Genomic DNA, 23,165 nt, shown 5'->3' with positions numbered 1-23,165 from the left:
TGGCAGAGGGCAGGAGGGGGTGCCAGAGGAAGGGACAGCAGGCGGGCCTCCCCTCCTGGCTCTGGGCTGGCACCCGGCAGCAGGGCTCCATCTCTCCTGCCTGCCCACCCTCCCTCCTGCTGTCCGCCCTGCAGCTCTGACTGCATTCGCTTGCTCTTGCTCTCTCTTGGGGACTACAGCCACGAGCCCTCCCCATTCACCCCATTTCCGCCTCTGCATGCTTTCCCTTCTTCACTTTCTCCGCTCTCTTTGCTTGGATGTTGGGGCCAACTCAGAGTTTGAGGCAAGTTTGGGAAACAGTTTTTCTTCCTCTTGTTCCTACAAGGGGCCTTGGGCCCTGGGGCCCTGAGCAGGCAGGTGTGTCTGGGGATGGGGGTTGGGGGGCTAGAGTAGGACAAGCTGAGCAGGGAGCCCTCAGGCCTGGGGGCAAGCAGGCGGCTGTAGCGGGCGCAGGGGGTACAGTGGGGGGCGGTTTCCACAGTAACCAGTGACTTTAGCTGATCTCTGGAGCACCAGATGGAGATAGAACAATAGAATGAGGGAAGAAAAGAGAATTTTCGCAATTTTGTCATTCCCTGGGCAGCGCTTTTTACTTAGTTTTAATCAATTTTGGACCTGGCTCAGGAAGCAGGGTGGGGTAAGCAGAAAAACCACTCCGTGCTTGGCAGCGGATCTCCCGTTTCTGGGACCCATGGGGAGGCACCAGGGAGTCCCCGCTGGAGCTGTCTTTGTCTTAACTCCAGGCCTGTAACCGGAGTCTTCCTCCTCTGAGGGAGGCCCCCTCAATCTGAGCACTGGTGGTCATCCCCCCACCGCTGCCATGCAGCTCAGGAGATCCCAAAGGGGCAAGCCTGGGGCCTTGGCTTGGTCTGCCAAGGGCAGAGGGACCAAGTGGGCCCTCCCTGTCCTAGTTGTCCCTGGCTTCTTTTCCCTCGCAGGAAGGGGGAGATTCAACGAGGCGGCTCCCCTTTTCCTCAAGCCAGGACCAAAGCCCAGGAGCTGGCTCCTAAACCAGCCCTCCCCCAGCCACACTGGGAATGCTTCAGGCTTGGGTTTCCCCCACAGCCTGCTAGGCCCCCGTGAGCCTCTCTCTGGCCCCTAAGCAGTTGATGGGGTTGGACTTTGGGCTCCCCACAGGAGGGCAGGTCTCCTCTGTGTATAACCAGCACATGGCAGAAAGTATAGGGTCTCTTTCTATCCAGTAAATGCTAATAGTGCCCCCTGTCATTGTGGCAACCCCCAAGCCCCCATGTTGCCAGATGCCCTCCATCTGCACTATCCAATGGGGTAGCCCCTGGCCACGTGTGCCTCTTTGAATTAAATAACTAACTAGAGAAAAATTTAGTCCCTTGGTCACACTAGCCACATTTCAAGTATTTGGAAGCCATGACAGCATTGGACAGCACAAATAAAGAGTATTTCCGGAGTTCCCATTGCGGCACAGCAGAAACGAATCTGACTAGGAACCGAGAGGTTGTGGGTTCCATCCCTGGCCTCACTCAGTGGGTTAAGGACCTGGCGTTGCTGTGAGCTGTGGTGTAGGTTGCAGACGAGGCTCGGATCTGGCGTTGCTGTGGCTGTGGCATAAGCTGGAAGCTGTAGCTATGATTAGACCTCTAGCCTGGGAACCTCCATGTGCTGAGAGTGCAGCCCTAAAAAGCAAAAAAAAAAAAAAAAATTCCATTGTTGCAGAAAGTTCTAGATGATCACTGAGGCCCTTTCTTCTTTTTTCCAGTTTTATTGATATATAATTGTATAATTGTATAAATTTAAGGTATACAATATAATATTTGACTTAATATACAGCACATAATGATTACTACAGTAGGCTTAGTGAACATCTATCATTTCATATAACCAAGGCCCTTTCTAACTCTAAACCTCAGTGTTGCCATCTCACAATGGACGATGGCCTGCAGTCCCAAACCAGAACCTGAGGGGGAAGTCTGGCTTGTAGGCATAATTCATGTGACCAAAACAAGTGTTTTTCTGTTTGTTTGGCCGTGCCCTTGGCCTGCGGAAATTCCCAAGCCAGGAATCAAACCCATGCCACAGCAGCGACAATGCCAAATCCTTAAGCACTAGCCCACCAGCGAACTCCATAAGTGTTTTAAATATTAGAACATTTTCACATGACACTGTGTCTGGACTTTGAGCTTCTTTTGAAAAGTTGGCTGATCTAGGTGCCTTAGGCCCTTGCCCTGATGCGGCAGTCTTGGCCACAGCCTTGGCAAGGTGCAGGTGTTCTGGTCGCCATAGACCCTGCCTCCCTGTGAACATACCACACGTGCAGTTAGGAGCATCGACACTGAGCTGCCCACTGCATTTGAGTCCCAGCTCAGCCATGCAGGCTTTGTGGCCTCAGGCAGGTCAACTACCCTCTTTTCACCTGGCTTCTGTGAAGGGTTGGAGCGAGGATAGAATGAGTCAGTACCTGGCACATGCTCTGTAGTTAGCTCTGCTGGGCCTCAGCAGATCTGAGTCTGTGACCCAGAGCCTGGGAGAGGCCCCAAGATGCATTTTCAAGGACACCCCCACCCCCGTTTTGCCCCAAGGATACCACCAGGCATACAGTAGACCATAGAGGAGCCCCTCTCCGCCCAGCCCCTTGGCCATGAGGTAGGCCCAGAGCCTTTTGCAGAGGGCAGCCCAGTCCTGGGGGTCCACCCTGGGTTTGTTTTTTGCTGTGTGGTTCCCAGAGCCTGTTTGTGGGAATGTGGCGCCCCCTGCTGGCACCCTGAGGGAAGTGATGCCCACCCGAGGGAGCCTCAGGTGGTTCTAAAGGGCCTAGTTAGTGCCCAGGAGGATAGAAGATCAAGCCCAGTGGGCTATTGGTCCTTTCACCCAGGCTCAGTACTGCTAGGGACTAAAGAAAGCCATGTGGTGCCCACCCCTCCTTTTAGCCTTTGGGACCTTAGCTGAGGTATACAGACAGGAATTTCTACTTTTAATCCAAAGAGACAGAAAGAAAACTCAGCAAGAAGCTGAGGCTACCCCCACCCCACTCCCTAAACCCCTCTAGGGACAAAAGCTGGAGCCTGGCATCCTCCCCCACCCTCCAGGACCCACACAAAAACCTAAACAATTGGAAAAATGGCCAGATCCCAGGTCTGTGCCTGTGCCAGTGCCAGCCATGGGGGTCCCACCCGCTGGGCACAGTGCCCACGGGAAGGCCAGCTGGACTCTAGCACTGGGAGGCAGGGTCTCTTGGCAGGGACAGGATTCCTACAGGAAGGACCGACAGTGTGGGGCTGTACCTCTGCGTGAGGTGTCGGTATCCTTGGCTCTGCTGGGATTAGCCTGGAGTCACAGGACCTGGTGGGAGTGGGGAGGGACCCGCCCTTGCTCTTCTCAATATTGTCTCTTCTTTGTCCCATTTCAGTCCTGGTTCCTCTGATAAGATCGACGAAAGAAATGACAAAATGAAAAGAGGTTCCTCAAACGGGGGGAGAAGAAATTTTGAGACGTGGAAAAATCCCCCAGCCCAGCCCAGCCCCACCGAAAAGCAAAAATTAGACGTCGTCAGCCACTCAGCCCTTCTCTCCTCCAGCCCGGGGACCCCTGCAGGCCCCCAGAAGCAGCCCAGTTCTCTTGGAGAGCCCTCAGAAGAGGTCTCAGTGGAGCTGTGCACCAGCAGCCAAGCAGAAAGAAACATGCAAAACAGACTCTGTCAAGTAGAGGACAGAAAAGAAAGGATGCAGAACTGCCTTCCTCCCCCCATATCCCGTCCTGGCCTTCTGGGGAAGGAACAAAATCCCCAAACAAAGCAACCAGCACAATTCTGAAGGGGCCTGTCCCCCACCCTCACCCTTCCTAGGGGAACCCCACCCTCGACTAGGGTCGGAGCTTCAGTAGGGGAGCTTGGAGGACCAGCTTGAAAAGATGATGGGGTGCAGATCCAGAGGGCTCTTCCCTCCAGACTCCACCCCTCCCTCCCTCACTGCCTTTGCCTCTGGCTTCTTCCCCCAGCTGCTCCAGACCGGGTGAGGCAGGGTGGCCTGCAGGTCCCCCTGCCCCACCCTCAGGCTAGAAGCACCCCCTCCACCTCGGCTGGGCAAGGGGGAATCTCCTGGAGCTAGTTTCGTGCTCCCAGAATGGAGGGTGTTCTGCCACCCCACCCCGAGCTGCCGGGGCAGTTCCTGGGGCCCCAAACCCCTCTGTACAGTCCATAGGAAAAAGTCGGAATGCTCTCAATGGCCCATCCCAGCCTGGGACAGGTCCCCTCTTCCCTCTCTCCCAAGGCAGGCCAGGAAGGTTACTCTCCTGACAGCCACACATGAGGGGAGTTTAGCCCCAGGTCGCCCCCAAACCCCAGTCCCGCATGCAGGTGCCCTCGCTCCGCCCTATCGGTCCCTGCCCCTGCCCCTCACACAAGACAGCCCTGCTGTGGCCGGGCCGGAGAGTGGAGCAGAAAGGGGACCCCGGAGGCGAGCGAGGAGGACGAGGCGGGGCAGCCGCCGCTGCTGTCGGCTAAACCTCCACCTGCGCTAGGTAGGCGTCCTACTCGCCGACTTTCTGTTCCTTTGGAGGGTGTTGGGTGTCGGTCCTTTTTCAAAAGTGTTTTGGAGCTTTTCTCTGCCCCCTCTTTTCCCACCACACCACCCCATGGCCACTTCTCTCTGGATTTCAGCTGTACTGTCTTTACTCTTTATTTAGGGGTGGGGCATTCATTGTTTAGGGTTTTTGCTGTTGCAATTGGGAACTCCTCCATTTGAGCAACTTGGGAACAATTTGATAACACACCACAGGAAGTAGCTCTCCCCCCTCCCCGGCAGCTCCCTCCTCCCCCAAGGGATGGTTGGGGGCCTGTCCAGAGGGTCTTCAGAAGCCCCCCTGGGAGGGAGGGGAGCATGAGCACACCCAGCCCTCTTCCAGGGTGTGACTTGGCCCCTCTGGCTTGTCTTTCTGTGCCTTACTCCCTCCTCCCTGCATCTCCCTCCTTGGCCCCCATCTGGAGTCCTTGTGCCTCTCTCTCTCTTTCTCTCTCCTTCTTAACTGTTTGAAAACACAAAGCACAGGTCAGGATCCTCTGAAAGTCAATCAACCCAACATTGCACCACATAGGGGTGGGTTATGGGCTTTATTTATTGTGAATCTAGTTTGTGAGGCTGTGGCCCCAAGCAAAGGGAGGGAAGGAGGGGTGGGAGGTGGCTAGGGAGGAGAGGAAGGCCCTTACCTGGGGCAAAAGGGGCCAGCCAGTGGTGCAGGTCCCCAGCTGGAAGCCACTAGGTGGCCGGCTCCAGGGTGGCTTTTATTGGATGTTGAGCAAAGCCCCTCCCCCATCCGCGTGCAGCCCTGGGGAGGACCGGGTCTGAGAAGCAGGGACAGGGGATCCCGCGGGAGCCTGGGGGGTCGTGGGGAGTAGGGCGGGGGGAGGGGGGCGGGGGGGGCCGGGCGTGACGCGCGGTCAAAGTGCAATGATTTTTCAGTTTGGTTGGCTAAACAGGGTCAGAGCTGAGAGGGGAGCAGAAGGGACCCCCTGACCCCCTGCCCGCACACGCCCCTTCCCTCGAAGACAATCGGGGCCGCGGGTGCGGTAGGCTCGCGGGGGAAGGGGTCTGCGGGGCGCCCGCCCAGGCGAGGTCGGAAGCTGCAGGCCAGCTGGGCCCGGGCGGGAGCGCACCCTGCAGGGCTGCCCGGGTGGGCACAGGGGGTGGGGTGGGGTGGGGGGCCGCTCCTTTCCCAAGTGTCGTTGTGAGGGGCAGGCGAGGGGCGACAAGGGCGACAGGAGATGTGGGGATGTGTTAGAAGAGAAAAAAACCCACAAAAAAAAATATATATGGGGGAAATGAACTTTTTTTTTTTTTTCACTGAACCAAGTGCAATGCATCAGAGAGTTTTCCTATCTTTGTATGTTAAGAGATTAAGAAAAAAATTCTATTTTTGTTGTAATGTCCTCGCGGCTCTGGGGACGCTAAAAGAACCGGGCCTGCCCCGCCCTGCGCGGGGATAACGAAAGCTGAGTGTTTTTTCCTTTTTTTTTTTTTTTTTTTTGGTTCCTTTTCAGTTTTCTGTTTTTTTTTTTTTTTTTTTTAAGTCGTCTTCCTGCGTTGACGAGGATGATCTGGGGTTTTTATTTGTTTCGTCGTTCGTTCTCGGTTTCGGTGGGAGGGCTGAAGGAAACGTTCACATTTTAGAATTAAAAAAAAAAAACCAACCACCTCGACATTACAAAAAATCAACACAAGATCAAAAAGGAAAAGGACGAGAGAAAATTACTTTAAAGATAATTCAACATAAAAACCCTGGTGCTTCTTACATTATAAAGTACGTTTTAAAAAACCCACAAACTATTATACATAAGTTTATGAATCAATTAAATATCCTGCACTTGTTAGGAACACGCATATCCCTTCTTTGTTGAGTTTAACGGAACGGGACAGCGGCATGCGCCCGGCGGCGGGCTGCTCTGGCCGCGGGTCTCCCCGGGCGCCCCCTCCCCGGGGCCCAGCGCTCCCTCCTCGCCCCATCCGCGTCCGGGCACGGGGGCGCGGCGGCGGGTCCCCAGCCCCTCCCCCGCAGAGGTCAATGCCAACGAACAAACGTCCCCCTCCCTCCCTCTCCGCCCCGAGCGTCCTTCTTTGAGCCAGACGCCAACTTGACCCTCACCAGCATTATCAGGAGCGCGCTCAGCAAGTTGGTAGTTTCCTACCCCCTTTTCCCAACGCCCGCGACTCAACATCACTCCTCCCACCCCCACCCCCGTTACCCTCCGGGGAGCACGGGGAAGGCTCGACGCTCCAGGACAGGACCAGCCAAGCTGACAGATCGATTAGCCCAGGCCCGCGCACGCACGCACGCACGCACACGGCCCCGCACACAGCCCCATCCTACCCTGCAACCAACCCCGTCGACTGCCTTACACACCCGCCCCCGCGCTGGCCGGCCGACCTAGTGCCTTGTTCTCACCCCCGTGCTGGCGGAGCGGACGCCGCGCTCTGGGTCCCAGAGGGGCCGGGTGGCTCAGACGACCCACCATTTCCCCACCCCGACCGTGCTGAACGGACCCCCCTACACGAGAGAAAATAAAGGAGCAATAAAGTCACGAGAACTATTGTCCCCCAATCGAGAGCCCGAGGGGCACCCCAGCCCCGCCTCTGCTCCCCCCACCCACCCTTGGGGCGCCCCCCTCCCCCCGCAAGCCAGCCTGGGCCAGCTCCGCTTCGGCCCCGGGAGATCCGTGCGCCCGACCAGCACCAGCATCGCGGACCGCAAAGGCCGCCCGTCCCGTCAAACAAGTTTCTTCTTAGGCTAAGAAACGCAGTATATACGAGTATCTCTATATATAGTACTAATGGATTTGGTGTGCTTCCCCCTTAGCGTCCCCTGTCCCTCCGCTCCTCTTCCTTCAGCCTGGTCTCCCCCTCTCTCTGCCCTCCACCCCCGTCTCTGCACTGAGATACATAAGAAACAAGGGTAGTTTACTGTCTGTTTTGTTTTCTGGGTTTTCAGTGTCCTAGCGGAATGCAAGTAGGCAGCCAGCCCGTTTGTTCCCTCTCCGCCCTGCCCCACCCAACCCCGCCCCCGTCACTGCGCTTCTGTTATACCATCTTTGCCTGACTCTCTCCGGCTTCTCCATTGAATGGCTAATGTGTATGTGAAATAAAGAAATAAAGAAAAACAAAAGCAAGAGCGCTTGAGCCTTCGCTAACGCGATCGTGCGGGACTTGTTTGGGATCGGTGGGTTGGGGCCACCGCGTGGATTCTGCGCCTCTTTTTCCAGCCAGGCAGGCCGCGGACACCGTCGAGGAGCGAGTTATCTCTGAATCTCCATGAGGGGGCGCAGGGGAGAAAGAAGGTTCTCCGGCCTCTCCCCACTTCATTCGGTGACCACCACAGAGCGGAAAAATGAGGCACCGCTTGGGTCCGATGACAGCTCTGATATGTTCGTTCCCGGACCTCGCCCCCGGGAGGGGGACGCGGACTTCTAGCGGGCGGTGGGTGATAAAAGGGTCTGCAGGGCCCCTGGGGGCGACGTCGCCCTTACAGACCCCCAGGCCCTTTCCCCTGAAGGGGACGTCCTCGATTGTCCCTCTTTGGGAGAGTTCGCTCCAGAGCAGGTGTTGCGCATCGCCCGCCCTTTCCTGGACGCCCCTGGGCTTAGTTCCCTGTGCCTCTCGGCTCAGAGGCAACACCGTGGAGATCACCGAACCTCCGGGCTCACAGCCGCTTGCTCTGTCTTGATGGGCCGGGCAGCACCACCGGGGCTGCCGTCGGGGCCGGCTACCGGCGCAGGCTGCGGGCGCGCCACCACCTCGGCCCCGTGACACAGCCCGCGGCGGGCACCGTCGTCCAGCCCTCGGTGCGCGGGCCGTTTGCGGGGCCCCGGCGAGGCGGAGCCTGCGGCCAGAGCTGCCGCCTGGTCGCGTAGCAGCCGCACCAGGAAGCCAATGTATTTCATGGCAAGGCGGAGCACCTCGTTCTTGCTCAGCTTCCGGTCGGGCGGGTGCGTTGGCAGCAGCTTCCTGAGCTCGGCGAAAGCACCGTTCACGTTCTGCTGCCGCCAGCGCTCCCGGCTGTTGGTGAACACGCGCCGGGCCACCTTGTGGGGTTGGTGCCCTGCGGACAGGAGCGGCAGGGTTGGCGCCAAGGCCCGGCGCGGGGCACCCCCACCTGCTCTTATTTCAGGCTCCTAGTGCCCTCCCTCATGGGGACTTCAACACTGGCGATGGGCTGGGGCTTTTTCTCCACCCAAGGGATCCATGTATAGGATCCACGTGTAGCTCTCCTTTCAGTTAGCAGCCCCCGCACCCTAACCCCCCCGGCTGCCTAGACAAGGAATATCACAGGCCCAAGCTTCTGTACCTCTGTCCATGGCAGAGGTTCCCTAGGGAAATGTTTCCTGTGGCTCCCGGTCTAGGGAGCCGTCCCTGCTGTTCTCATCCTGTGTGTGGCTGGGTGTGCGAGTTTCTCTCATTGTGACTTTGGTCCTGTTCAGGCCTCAGATGGCCATGTGAACTCCTGGTGTATCTAAATGGCTGTGGTGTGTGATCTTGCCATGTGGTTGTGGTCGTATGGCTAATTCCTGTGTGGCCGACCTCAGTGGCTGTGGTTGTCTATCTGTCTCCGGTGTGGTTGTGGTCCTGTGGCTATCTCTTGTGTGGCTGTCTCTTGCCTGACTGTTGTCCTGTGGCTGTTTCCTGTGCGGCTCTGTGTTTGAGTGGAGCTGTCATTTTGTAGCCCCCATGCCATATTGTGTTTTGCCATGACTCCTTGTGGCTTGATGGGTGGCTGTGGTCGTGTGGAACTGGCCATGGGTCTGTGGTTTTGCACATGGGTGTAATCTGAGTACTGAGCCCCCGTGTGGGCTGTCCTGTGTGTGTGTGCACTGGCAACACCTCTCCCTCTGGAAGGGTAGGGGACAGATGTGGGTCCCAGCAAAGACGGCTGTGGGAACACAAACCCATACTCACCCTCGGCCAGCTCCAGCTCACAGTGGCTTGGTCTCCGCTTCAAACGGCTGCTAGGAAAGATGCTGAAAGGTCCTGCTGGCCCAATGTAGAGGCTGTAAGGGGTCGTGGGTCACTAATGCTTTGTGGGTAAGGACCCTGGCCCCAGATTCCTCCCAGGTCCCAGTCCCCCACTGACCTGTTGAGGAAGGGGTGAGGGTGGTAATGCAGGGCCAGCGGGGGCGGGGTAGTTCCCAGGGTGGAGAGTTGCAGCAGCGGGGGACGGAGGGCACTTAGTTCCGTGCTGGCCATGGCTGCCCCTGGGGGCCTGGTGTGGCCCAGGCTGATCACTGGCACACCAGGGGGCAGCCTGGGTGGTGAGGAGCCTCTGTGGCCCACCTCCTCTGCCTTTGGGGGCCCCGGTGAGGCAGGCTTGGGGGTGGGGCAGGCACTGGGCTGGGGGCACACACCATCTTGGCCTTCTCCGTCATGGTGGGGCCCACCTCTGCCTGGGCCTCGGGTGGGCACATGGACCCCAAGGAGGAGCTCACCTGTGCGAGGAAGGAAGCCAGTAGAGTGGGGAGGGGAGAATCAGAAGCTACCCCCCACCCTTAGTCCATTTGAGGGTCCTCAAATGGGAGAGCAACGTGGCGTGGGGGAGGGGGGGAGGATGGCAGTTCAATAGGCAAAGGCTGATGGGGGATGGGTCCAGAAACTACCAGGACATGAGAGGGGGTCCAACACAAGGGCAGGAGGTGCCGGGCAGCGCTGAGCTCAGCAGTAGTGCTTCTGAGCTGTCGGTGAGGCTTCAGCTGTGGAGCCCCTGAGCAAATTCCCTTTTTCCAGAATCCTCTCTCACCTGGAGCCTGGAGGGAGGGACAAGGAAGGAAATCCTTGATGGACCCTGTGACCCCAGAAGGCTCCCTGTGACCCTCAGATCTGATCCCGAGATTCTTCATTGATACCATGTGACCTTGGAGTCCCTCCACCGTTTTGACTGCTCCATCACTGACCACTGTCCCCAGGCTGACCATGTGGCCTTCAGCTATAACTCTGAGGCTCTTCCCATTGTCTCCATGTCAGACTCTGAAAGTCCTCCGTAATCACTCCAATGACCACTCCCCCTAAAAACATCCCCCTTACTAACCTTGCAACCCCACCTCTGACACTATGACTCCAAATGCTAGCCCTACTGCCCAGTACAAAGTCAGGTTCCAGTCCTCCCTCTGGCTTTGGTGTCCTCCCACCCTCCCTACCCCATTAGCATTCACCCCTGTGCACCCTACTCACACAGCCCTGGTCCCTCTTGGCCCCATGGCCCAGCGTCCCAGCAATGTCTGGGATTCCTGACCCATCTGCCCTGTCTTCCCTAGCTAGGCAGTGGGGAAGCTGGCCTGACCTCTTACTTAGTGGGCCCCCCAGATGAATGAAGGAAGGAACGAATGAATGAATGCAGGTGGGTCCAAGATCCCGCTTCAGGCCCACACCACTCTTACCCCAGCACTGGTCCGGCTGCCTGCTGATGGGCCCTGATTCGGTCCTTCAGGGCCAGGATGCGGTTACGGCTTCAGGCAGGCGCTGCCACCCCGCTCCGGCCTCTGCGCTCCTTACCGCTGGCAGCTGGCCGCCTTGTCTGGGCCGTGGCATGGGGCCGCCTCTCTTCTTCGGCTCCCAAGGGCCACCGCGGCGGCAACAGCGTAGGTCCCTCCAGGGAAAGTGTGCAGCTCTGGGCCGCCCGCCCTCTCCCCGCCCCTGGCGGCCTGGTTTCCTCCCTCTCACCCCTGGCGCAGTGGCCAGAGGATGCTGGGCTAGTGCAGATAAGGGCCTGGCCGCGCCTGATAAGGAGCCGGGCTGACCCCGGAGGAAACCGGCAGGCGGGCAGGCGGGGATCTCCGAGCGCGCGCGGGCCTCATGGCCCCGCCCCCCGCTGGCACATGCTGGACGGTCTGTCACCCCTCAGGGCCTTACCTTCCGTCCCCCAGGCACTAGAGGATCCTGGCCCTAGTGCACACCCCTGGGCCCGAGGTGCCCAGATGCACACAGAAGAGAACCAAGGTAGGGCTGCAGTGGCCCCTATGTCACTCGGGTTTGTCCTCCAGCTTTGAATACCCCTTGCTGTGTCTGTACTCATGAGGGTGGAGAGCCCTTTCCGGCCCCGCTGGGGCCTCGTGACCTGGGGCCCCCTTCTCCTCACCCTGCCTGGTTCCTCTTTCTACAAAGTGCTTCCCGCGCCTTTCTGCCAACCCCACCCCGGTGTGGGGCACTGACTGGAGGGCAGTTCTGCCAGTCTGGCCTTGGGTGTCCACCCTAGGCAGGTGTCTTGGGCCCCCAGTGCACCATCCTCACCACCTTGCCAGGCCTAGGAGGGTGAGAGGAAGTGCCACAGCTGGGGGAGATTTCCTATGGTGCCAGAGCTGGCAGAACTTTCTCTAACAGGTGCCCCCAACAGGTTCCCACAGTCCTGGGCCTCTATATCACAGGATCACATAGTCCCAGCTTGGAGATCCCTGGCCCTCATCCCACGGTGCTGACCACTTCAGGGTGGGCAGCGACAAAGAGATGTGGAGTAAATAATCTTGGAATGGCGGTAAAACTCAAAATCCTGCCGGACCTCACGAAGAGAGGGCCACCAGATACAACTAAGTAATCAGTGGACAACACTGTTGTTTATCCCCAGCACCCTCCCACCTGGGTCGGTCAAGCTCTGCCCAGTGTGTATCTGGGTGACTGCAGGAGCCGCAGGTAGGCCCTCAGCTGCCACCATCACCACCCTCTTAGGAATCAGGTGAGGCTCAGGACCCCACAAGCCACAATCCTACTGTCCCAGAGAAGCAAGAGTACAGTCCTAAGCATCTGTTAACAGTGGTATCCAAGCTAATAGGATGGGTTCTGGAATTAGGTTCATTTTACAGATGGGGATGAAGCAAGGTGAAGGGTGCTTGCAGGTCCCACAGCTACCACGTGGCAGGATGGCGATTGGGCCCCAGGCCTCTCTGTTAACACACCAGCCCCCTGCCCCCCCCCGGGGGGGAGGGGTTGCAGCAAGCTGCCGGGTGCCTCAGTGTGCAGCCTGAGGGGCCGCAGGGCAGGAAGCACCTGGTCTGGAGCGGATGCGCAAGGCGCCTGGTTCCGGTCTGGCTTCCGCCAAGGCCCCAGCGGGGAGCCGGGAGCGAGAAGTCCATATGGGGGCGCGGTGGCTAGAGCACCCGCCTGTGCGCGTGCCCGCGTTCTGGGAGCACTGAGGGATGCTGGGAGGATGGGAGGAAGAGGAAGGGGGTAAAGGCCCTCGCGGGCGTGAAAGCACGGCTGCCGCCCCGTGGCCACCTCAGGAACCGCAGGTGCCGGCAAATGGGTGGCTGAGCACCTTGCAGGCAGATGATCAGCTCCCGCCTCCCCAGCACACAGAATACTCCATTCAGAAACACTGACAGGGAAGTTCCCTTGTGGTGCAATGGCTTAAGGATCCAGCTTTGCCACATATGTGGTGAGGGTTGCAACTGCAGCATGGGTTCAATCCCTCGCCCAAGAACTTCCACAAGCTGAGGGTGCAGCAAAAAAAAAAAAAAAAGAAACACTGACACACTGACAGGACCTCATTCAGGCCGGGACAAACCAACCCCAGAGGCACAGAGCTCCCCATGGAGTTAAAACAGATGGACAGACCCCAGACAGGCAGCTAGAGAGATGAGCAGAGCCCCTCAGGCAGATAGACAGACAAATGACAGTCAGGGGAAGGTGAAAACTTTATTCGCTCAATCTATGCCTAGACCAGAAGCAGCCCCAGGCCCAAGGGGGTTTTGACTGGGGGCCTCTGGACAGTCAGTGGGGGTAGCTTCAGCAGTGGCCTTGGGTGTCTGGGAGCTATGCGAGTAGCAGCACTGGTCCCCCCGTTGACAGGTGCCCTGGTGAGAGGTATGGTGGGTGTGAATGAACCCAGGCCTGGAACTTGGCAACCTCTGCTGGGTTCTTGTCCTAGATGGAGAGCTCACTCCCACACACTCACCTGGCCCTGGTTCTCCCAGCTCTGCCTGGCCCTGCCCTGTTGCTGGGAAGGGAACCCATGTGTGCTTCGGTGTGGGTTAGGGGGCACCTCACCTCCTTGAACCTCTTGCAGGGAAATGTCTTGAGCCGAGCAGCCCGCTGGGCTGGGTCCTCAGGTGGCTCTTTCCGCTTATTCTGGAGCAGCCTGCGTCTCTCTTCCATAGCTTCTTCGCCTGCTGCCTTGCCTCTGTGTAGGGATGTGAGTAACTGGGACTTCCCCTGGCCTTTGCCCTGACTCCCCCGCCCCCTGCCCCAAGCCAAGCCCCACCTCCACCCCACTCTTGCTCACCCTGGCCGGGCACGGGGCCGGGGACCCCAGTTGGCTTCGGGGTTGGCCTGGAAGCGCTTGAGTCCTCGCTGGCGGGAGCTGGGGTTGGCATCATCCCGGATGGTGAAATTGGCCTGCAGCCTGGGGAAATGGGGGTGGGGTCTGAAGGGCAACTGCCCCACGGCCTACCCACCTCTGTGCAGCTCCGTGTACCCTGGGAAAGCTGTGTGTGCAGATGTCAGGATTCTATCATTCATTTAATACACATTTGTTGATTGCCTACAGTGTGCCTAAAGCCTGCTGCTGGCAGAGCTGATTTTCTACCACATGAGACAGACAAGCAATGGGGCAAATCAGAAATCAGCAAATTGGAGTTCCCACTGTGGTGCCCCGGGATTGGCGGTGTCTCTGGGATGCGGGTTCGATCCCTGACCTGGCATAGTGGGTTAAGGATCCAGCACTGTGGCAGCTGTGGCGTAAGTTGCAATTGTGGCTTGGATCTCATCTCTGACCTGGCAACTCCATATGCCGTGGGGCAGCCAAAAAAGAAAAAAAAAAAAAAAATCAGCAAATTATATTGTATTAGGGCATGTGATGAGAGTTTGGGGGAAAAGAGAGCAGGGTGGAGGGACTGGGGAGTCTGGGAAGGAGTGCAGTGCAGGGCAGGGCAGCAGAACCACCTGAAGATGCTGAGAGAAAAGCCATGAGGGGACCTGCAGACAGCGCTATAAGCAGAAGGAAAGGTCATGCCAAGGCCCTGAGGGGGACTGTGCCTGGTGAGTTTGGGTGAGGCCAGTGCAGAATGGGGGGGAGGGGACACATGAGGGCAGGTAGGTGATGGGGAGATGAGGGAGGGCAGGCAGACAGAACCAGGTTTCTACTGAGTCAGTGGGAGCCACTGAGAGCTCTGAGCAAAGAAGGGAGGGGGTCTGACTTGTGCTCACAGGTGCCCCCTGGCTGCCACAGAGAAGAGACTAGGGGGGCAGGAGCTGGGGGCTCAGGGCAAAGGAGACTACTGGCCCCCAGGGTATAGTAATGGGGCCAGAATAGGGTAAGGGCAGAAGCAGAGGGAGAGAAGCAATTGAATTGTGGATCTCATTTGAACAATAAGCATGTGTCTGCGAGTGGATGTGTCTGTGTTGTCTGCTTCCCGTGCCGGAGGGCAGCTGTATCCCTGCCTATGTCTGTACCTGGGCTCCACGCTGAGAATGCGGAACGCTGGACTGGTCTCTGACAGGCGCTCCCGTTTCACTGGACACTGCTTCTCCTGGGAGGCAAAGGTCAGAGGTCACAGGATGCTGCCACTAACTATCCCCTGCCTTCCCCATCCCATCTGGCCAGGCCTGGCCTCACCCAGCAGCGCATGATGTCCCAGAGGGCCGAGGAGGGGGCGTCCGTCTTCACTGCGTTCTTACAGGCATGGGAGAGTGAGACCCGGAAGCCAGCATGGAGGAGGGCTGACCTGGGGACCGGGGGTGGGGTTGGGGGGGAGATTGTGAGGGAGAGCCTGGACCCCCGAGTCAGTACTGACCTGGGGGCAGGTGTGAGCCTTATTTTAGGGATTTGGCATGGCTGCACATCTCCTGGTGACAACACTGCCTGCATAATGTGCCTCGTAACAGTAAGACAACCCCCTGGCCAGGGCTTACGTCTTCTAAAAGCTGTTTTAAGTCCCTGTGCACCAGAAGCCCTAGACCTGTGTCATGGGTTTTTTTCCTTCCTTTCCTTCTTTTTTTGCCACCCCACCGCAGCATATGGAATTCCTGGGCCAGGGATTAGATCCGACCCACAGTGGCAACCCAAGCCTCAGTTGTAGCAATGCCGGATCCTGCACCCACTGTGCCAGGCAGGGGTTTGAACGTGTGTCCCAGCACTCCCAAGATGCCACTAATCCTGTTGCACCACAGCAGGAACTCCAGAGTCATGTTTTTGTTTGTTTGGTTTTTTGGCTGCACCTGCGGCATGTGGAATTTCCTGGGCCAGGGATCAAGTCCACACCATAGCAGCAACCTGTAGCTGATGCAGTAACAACGCTGGATCCTTAACCTGCTGTGCCACGCGGGAACGCTGACCTGGGTCATGTTAGATCTCCATTTCACAGGGGACTCTGGCCCAAGAGGGGTCAAACTTGCCCCAAGGCATCCAGGCATGATTCCACCCCCAGCCCACCCTCACCGCAGCTGCAGGAGGCTGGGAGTGCTGCAGTGGATGGTGCTGCTCAGCTGGTCCAGTGTGTAGTAGAGAGGTACATCTGGGAGCTCCTACAAGGGGGGATGGGTTGGGTGTGGGGCAGATGGAAGGAGGCTGGCTGGGCACAGGCAGGAGCCCTCTCCCGGTCATGGCCCAGTCCCTACCTCAGTGATGACGCTCAGGACCCCTCGGATCCTTTCCGCCGTGTGGAAGCGACCAGGGTTGGCACTCACAGCCTCAAGGACTTGGCCCACGAAGTCCAGGTCATGGAGGGGCTCTGCCCACATGGGGCCACCAAGCTTGGACACACCGGGACCAGATGAGCAAGACGCAGGACTGCTAGGACGCCTGAAGCACCACCCCCACTTGCCCAGCCTCACCTGGTGTCACCAGATGAGCAAGACTCAGGACTGCTAGGACGCCTGAAGCACCACCCCCACTTGCCCAGCCTCACCTGGTGTCACCAGATGTGCAAGACTCAGGACTGCCAGGACCCCTGAAGCCCCTTTGACCCCCCGCCCCCATACTTGTCCAGGCTCACCTGGTGTCGCTGCCCACAGTGCTCACACTCAGGGGCCACAGGGGGACCGCAGGCTGCAGAGAACTTGACCCTGCACAGAGAGGGGTGGTTGGGGGTGGCGACCCTGGCTGGGGTGCCCTTTCACCTCCCTCTCCCACCCCTTGCTCACCGGCCACCAGCGGCTCCTGATGCTTTGCCGAGGCGCTGAAGGTGGAAGGCCCCGCAGCCTACACACTGAAACACCAGTGCCTGCTTGCTGTAGGGGACAAGAGTGGCCACCAATTCCTCATGTTGTCAACACACCTCAACACTTCCTCAGGCTGACTTGGTCCCCTTTAGGGCTTCCATTTCCCCAGAGCAGGACTATTCCCCACCCCCAACCCAGGAAAGGACCTGTTGCCTCCCCCTGTCCATCACCCTTCCTGGCCCCAGGCTAACCTGGCTGAGGCCTTGACCTTGGCCTGGCCGGTGAAGACACGAACAAAAACACGCACATAGAAGTCGGCACTGATGCTGAGCAGCGGCACCACAAAGCGCTGGTAGCAATTGGCACGGAGGTCCAGGCTGTGCAGGACAATCCTCAGGGCCTGGCATGGGGAATGGGTGCCAGCTGTCAGCCCTGCCCCCACTGCCACCACCCCTCTACCCCAGAGCCACACAAGGAGCTCACAAGCACAGAGATGGAGCCCACTTCCTGGGTTCCAAGCCCAGCCCTGAGTGATCCTTGGCAAGTGACAGCCTCAGATCTCTCGTCTTTGAAATCACAATGTGTCTGTCTCTAACAGCTCTGCTGGGGGCACAAATGATGAAGGGAAGCACAGGTCCCGTAAACCAGACTTATTCCAATCAGTATTGTCCACGTGCTCCACGCCTATGTGACGTGACCCAAGGACCCAATGGGTTCTGTGGGCAGGAAACGGGGGTACCAGGTGCTACAGAACCTCTGGGGCCTTATCCTTGCCAGGGGCTTCAGGGAGCCTTAGACACAGGAAAGGAGGCAGCACTTCCCAGACTGACCTGGTAATAGGGCCCTTAAAGAGCAAGGACAAGGGCCCTCCTTTCCCAGCCCTTTCACAGAGCCAGCCCTGCCTTTGTGAATCCCCCACAGGGTCTGGGCCACCATCAGACCCATTTCACAGATGCAAAAACAGAGGCCCAGAAAAGGTGAAGTCATGTGCCCAAGGCTACCAGCAACACTAGGACCTGGACCCAGAGCCAAACACAAACCTGGGAAAACTGCCTTTATTTATTTATTTATTTTGCTTTTTAGGAGGGCTGCACCGAGACATATGGAAGTTCCCTGGCCAGGGGTCAAATCAGAGCTGTAGCCACCGTCTACGCCACAGCAACTCGGGATCCGAGCCACGTCTGCGACCTACACCACAGCTCACGGCAATGCCAGATCCTTAACACACTGAGTGAGGCCATGGATTGAACCTGCGTCCTCATGGATGCTAGTTGGGTTCATTAACCACTGAGCCACGATGAGAAATCCAAAACGGGGAGTTCCCGTCGTGGCTCAGTGGAAACAAATCTGACTAGTACCCATGAGGATGCAGGTTCGATCCCTGGCCTCGCTCAGTGGGTTACGGATTCGGCGTTGCCATGAGCTGCGGTGTAGGTCACAGATGTGGCTCGGATCCCACGTTGCTGTGGTGTAGACGGTGGCTACAGCTCCAATTTGGCCCCTAGCCTGGGAACCTCCATATGCCATGGATGCGGCCCTAAAAAGGCAAAAAAAAAAAAAAAAAAAAAAAAAGTTTGAGAGTTCCCACTTTAGCTCAGCAGGTTAAGAACCTGACACAGTATCCCTGAGGGTGTGGGTATGACCCCTGGCCTTGCTCAGCGGGTTAAAGATCCAGCATTGCTGCAAGCTATAGCGTAGGTCGCAGATTTGACTCAGATGTGGGGTTGCTCTGGCTGTGGGGGAGGCTGGCAGCTGCAGCTCCACTTGGACCCCTAGCCCAGGAACTTCCATATGCCACAAGCGTGGCCCTAAAAAAATTTTTTTAAATAAAATAAATTTTTAAAAATGTTCCCAAGTTGTTCAAATAGAGAATACTAGCAAAGTTCCCTGGTAGTCTAGCAGGTAAAGGATCTGGCGTTGTCACTGCTGTGATGCAGATTTATTTAGTCAGTTAGTTAGTTAGTTAGTTAGTTTTGCTTTTTAGGGCCACACCCACAGCATATGGAAGTTCCCAAGCAAGGGGTCAAAATGGAGCTGAAGTTGCCAGCATACACCACAGCCATGAAACTTGGGATCCAAGCTGCGTCTGCAACCTATGCCACAGTTCATGGCAATGCCAGATCCTCAACCCACTGAGAGAGGCCAGGGATCGGACCCACATCTGCATCGATTGAACCCAGTTGGGTTCTTAACCTGGTAAGCCACAGCGGGAACTCCCTGCAGCACAGATTTGATCCCTGGACTGGGAGCTTCTACATAGCCCCTGGCACAGCAAAAAAAAAAAAAAAAAAAAAAAAAAAAAAGACAGAATACTAGAAAGAATAATGTCACCATACGCTCTTACCCTGGGCAAAGCTACTGGCCCCCCTAGAGGACCACCATTGGCAGCCCATGCTCTCAGCAACCATGCCGGTTAAAGAACTGGCTTGTGGTCAATACCCTAGGCTGGATCTGGCCCAGGCTGCTGAGCCAGGAAGGAAGCTGAGCAGGTCTTAGGGTGGGAAGGAGTGCTGGGAGCCCCCTCACCATCTCGTGGCAGGCCCGGCTCTTAAGGGCCATGGCCCCGTACTTGCTGTAGCACGTCTCCCCGCTGTTCCCCGCCAGCACTGCCATGTCCGTGCAGGTCACACACAGCAGCCCTGTGGAGAGGGACCGAGCGGTGAGGACCCTCCAAGACCCCAAGCCCTGTGCCCTACAGACCCCTGAATCAGGCTGGCCTCACCTCCTTCACTCACGGCCTGCACAGCTGCATCCAGGAAAGGGGCAGGGCTGCCATAAGGATCCAGGTCGATGACATCAAACCGCTCTGATGCCTTCTGGTGCTGGTACATCAGCATCCTGGGAGCAAGAGGCCCAGGTCCTCAGCCCCCTGCACCGGGGGCCTACTCTGTCCCCTATACATGTTCACTCATGTGCTGTGATGGTTTGGGCCTGGATTCAGGGGCAAGCTGCCCAGCTTCAGATCCTGGCTTAGCCATTTGCTGATTGCATTAACACTTCATCCTTGGGCTTGTTCACCCATCTAACAACAGCAAAAATAACAGCTAAGTCTGATGTGGCACATATATAACTGGCACCGCAGGTTCTAGATTCATTTACTCATGTAATCACACAGTTTTCCCTGGATTTGTAACTATTGTTATTCTTTGTAGGTTAAGAAAAGGCAAATGCTACTTTCTCAACATCCTACCCTGACCTTGTTATTTATTTATTTATTTATCCGGGCCACACCTGTAGCATATGGAAGTTCCCAGGCTAAGAGTCCAACTGGAGCTGCAAGCTTTTGGCAATGCTGGATCCTTACCCCACTGAGTGAGGCCAGGATAGAACCCACATCTTTATGGATACTAGTCAGGTTCTTAGCCCACTGAGCCACAACAGAAACTCCTATGTCTTTATTCTTTATTTTTTTCTGAGGCATGCAGACGTTCCAGGGGCCAGGATTAAACCCAAGCTAAAGTAGTGACAACTTGAATCCTTGACCACTAGGCCCCCTGGGAACTCCCTGACCGTGTTATTTAAAACTGCTACCTTCTCCTTTCCTTCCTTCGTCTCTTGTACCATGTATCCTCTCCCTGCCCCCAGAACTTCTCACCTCTAGTATACTGACAGTTTACTTATTTATCATGATTATTTGTTATAATCTATTAGTTTATAATATGGTTAGGAAAGCAAAGGTTTTTAATTAATTATTTTTCTGTAAAGGATCGAGAAGTAAATATTTTAGGCTTTGTGAAGAATAAAAAACATTCTTTTGCTCGACCTTTAAAAATGTAAAAGACATTCTTAGATTCTTAGATGGCAGGCCATTAAAAAAAAAAAAACCCAAGCTTCGGGACTTGCAGGCTGCAGTTTGCTGATCCCTGCATTACAAACTCCACAAAGTCAGGGATTTTGCCTGTATTGTTTACTGACTCAGTCCTGATGCTAACAGTGCCTGGCACATAGCAGACCCTAGATCCACACTGGTTTACTCGACTGAATAAAAGTATAAGAAATTAAGTCTCAAATGGAAACGGTAACGGTACTTATTCCTAACTCAGAACACAAGCCATTACAAGTATAACTCGCTTAAATCAGTATAGCAATCCCTGTAAGACTACTGTCTTTGTTTTACAGACAAAGGAACTAGGGCTTAGAGAGGTTAAGGCCACTCTCCCAAGGTCACAGAGCAAGAATATGACATAGCTAGGATTTAACTCCAGGCCACTTTGTTCCAGAAAGCACCTTCCAGCAACCAGCCTCTACTGCCCAGAACCTACCGGGCATCTGCCTGGCTGGGCTGTACAAGGTGGGCTACATCATTGAGCTGTACATTGCGGCGCATGAGATCCACGGCTCTGGCAGAAGCATCGTTGGCAACCACGGATCGGAGCCCAGGCACCTCTCTGGCAAAGCGAATGGAACGTAGCCCTGACGCTGCCAGACCCTCCAGCACTCGCAGGCCTTCCTGTTGGAGTAAGCAGGGAGCCCTATTCACATGGATATCTCCATCTTCTGCTGGGCCCAGAGAAGAACCACTCCCCCACCCACCTCCTACAGCTCTTCCCTTCCTTCATCACCCACTGGACCCCAGAACTGCCACCTTCTATGTTCAGGGCCCACCTCGCAGATATCCCCCACGGCAGCTGTTCCAGGTTGGTCTCCTGGGGCACCCTCTTTCACTTCAGCTTTGTCCTCCTCTTGCTCCGACAAGTCCACCACCACCTTTTGCAAGTCCTTCTCACCTGGCACCTTGACTGCAGCCACCCAGAAGTGCAAGTCAGAGGATATCAAAGTGCCCTCTGAGAAACCTTCCCCTGCTCTTCAGAATATTCAGAAGATCCAGGAAAGAAAATCTTCCCCAAAGTCCCTGGAACAGAAAGGGCTGGAGCCTTTCTGAAATGTAAGAGCGTGAAGGGGCGGGGCAAGGAGAGAGCTGTGTGACACCCCTGCCCACCAGGAACCCGGACCTTCACTCACTCTGAATTCCTTTGGCCCCAAGCTGAATGCGAGCAAACTCGGTGATCACAGCACATCTGCGGGAGACAGTCAGCTCACATCTCCTCATCCGCACAGACCCACTGCCCTTTGCCAAGCTAATCTGGGACCCCTACTCACGTCAGGTCCCGGTTGAACTCCTGCACCGGGTTGTAGAAAACTTCGTTGGCGCTGGGGAAGACGATTTTGGCGGCCCCCTCGGTGACCGTCGTCTCCTGAGCCTCAGGTGGGAACTCTTCTCCGCGGTGCTCGGTGCCATTCTCCATTGCCGCTGGATCTGGCGGCCCTTGGGGCTGCCCCTCCATAAACCGGGCTCTACAGATACTGCGGGCGGAGCGGAGAGTCAGGCTTAGCCACAGAACGATCCTCCCACGGGACATCCGCGGGCGCCTCTGCCAACCAAGCCTGGTTCGGAGGGCAGGGGAGGGAACAGGGAGAACATCAGAGAGGTGCGTTCCCGGGCAGGGTGGCTTACATGTCACTAAAGTAGGGACTAAGGAGACTCTGAGGCCTCGGTAAATTGACACCACTCCCCCCGTCTTTGGAGAACTGCCCCTACGAAGTTGGAAGCCCTCGAGCGGGCCCGCCCCTGGCCAGGATCCCTCCTCGCGTCGCCCAGGCCCTCCTCACCTTCTCTCGCGGCACGGAAAACCGAATTAATTTCGGTGCACGTTTCCCGGATTAGGACCTGGGCGCCGCCATGTTGGCACAGTGGGAGGGCACGTCACGTGACAGAATCCAGTCAATCAGTGATGCTACCTACAGTGGGCAGCGGGAATCAAAATGCACGGCGCAAAGAGCTGAACGTGTTGTGTGGTGGCCTCAATCACTGCGGCTCCCCTGGGAGGGAATACGTCACTAGCCCCATTTCTCGGATGAGGAGGGTGAGGCTCAGAAAAGGGGCGATAAGCGGAAATCCAACACCTATTGATCGTCTCCTGTTTCCTGGGTTTTAAGCACATTATTTTCAGGGCATCCTGCAGGAATAACTCAGGCTCTGAAAACAGATTTACTGCGTTTGAAACTCAGTCCTACCACATGCTCTTGGCACTTTATTTAAATTATACTCACTTTCCTTACCTGTTAGAGAAGAATCCTATAGAGCAAAAATTAAACGACATTGGAAAATGTGCAAAGTAGTCCCTCTCACATAGTAAACCTTCAGTAGGTTCTAAGTGGTGTAGGAAAGGAGGGCATAGAGGCCTGTATTCCCCAGCTCATCCTGCTACTTGTTCTTAATGTTCTCTGCTCATATTTACACATTTGCAAAATGGGCAGAACTTTTAAACTTTCGTTATTGAGTTGTGACGAGAATTAAATGAGTGAAATGCTTAGAATGGAACGTGGCATCGCATAAGCATCATAAAATACTTGTTCTGCCATGCCTGTGGCATGTCGAAGTTCCCAGCCCAGGGACTGAACTTGATCCGGGCCGCTGCAGTGACAACACCGGATACTTAACACGTTGTGCCACAAGGGAACTCCAAGTATTAACTTTTATTGTCTCTTCTTGAGCCTCGGTTTGAATCCTGGAACCCGCCACCACTTCCTTGCTGAGTGATCCTGAGGAGGTTTCTTCGTTTCTCTGTG

The 23,165-nt window shown here is 56.4% G+C and overlaps 3 protein-coding genes across 12 annotated transcripts in view; 1 reads left to right on the top strand and 2 right to left on the bottom strand.

The window, feature by feature from the left end:
- NFIX (nuclear factor I X) overlaps positions 1–7,630 on the top strand; it is a 101,784-nt gene extending 94,154 nt beyond the window's left edge. For all 9 annotated transcript variants that reach the window (XM_021083712.1, XM_021083711.1, XM_005652881.3 and 6 more), the window contains one exon: positions 3,383–7,630. Coding sequence is in view for 5 of the 9 variants with exons in the window: in XM_021083711.1 (XP_020939370.1) it covers positions 3,383–3,397 (15 nt within the window). In the remaining 4 variants the exon portion in view is untranslated. The remainder of the gene's footprint in view (positions 1–3,382) is intronic.
- On the bottom strand, positions 6,015–11,830 carry LYL1 (LYL1, basic helix-loop-helix family member). The gene is given in 6 exon segments (XM_005652880.3): positions 6,015–8,559; positions 9,414–9,505; positions 9,589–9,823; positions 9,826–9,940; positions 10,249–10,255; positions 10,886–11,830. Coding segments are annotated over 4 exon segments (837 nt in total). The 5' UTR covers positions 9,920–9,940; positions 10,249–10,255; positions 10,886–11,830; the 3' UTR covers positions 6,015–8,143.
- TRMT1 (tRNA methyltransferase 1) lies at positions 13,114–22,316 on the bottom strand. 2 transcript variants are annotated; one of them, XM_021079963.1, is made up of 17 exons: positions 22,206–22,316; positions 21,696–21,980; positions 21,558–21,613; positions 21,201–21,334; positions 20,858–21,045; positions 19,318–19,433; positions 19,122–19,234; positions 16,847–16,995; positions 16,578–16,664; positions 16,430–16,499; positions 16,053–16,187; positions 15,874–15,959; positions 15,052–15,160; positions 14,889–14,965; positions 13,720–13,839; positions 13,485–13,617; positions 13,114–13,291 (listed from the first exon to the last, which is right to left on the bottom strand). In XM_021079963.1, the coding sequence occupies exons 2-17, from the start codon at positions 21,953–21,955 to the stop codon at positions 13,142–13,144; spliced, it is 1,983 nt and encodes a 660-aa protein (XP_020935622.1). In that variant the 5' UTR covers positions 21,956–21,980; positions 22,206–22,316; the 3' UTR covers positions 13,114–13,141.

Source organism: Sus scrofa, chromosome 2 (genome assembly GCF_000003025.6).
Source record: "Sus scrofa isolate TJ Tabasco breed Duroc chromosome 2, Sscrofa11.1, whole genome shotgun sequence".
NCBI classification, from domain to species: domain Eukaryota; kingdom Metazoa; phylum Chordata; class Mammalia; order Artiodactyla; family Suidae; genus Sus; species Sus scrofa.
Note: the sequence above shows the minus strand (reverse complement) of the source record. Positions and strands in the feature narration are given on the sequence as shown.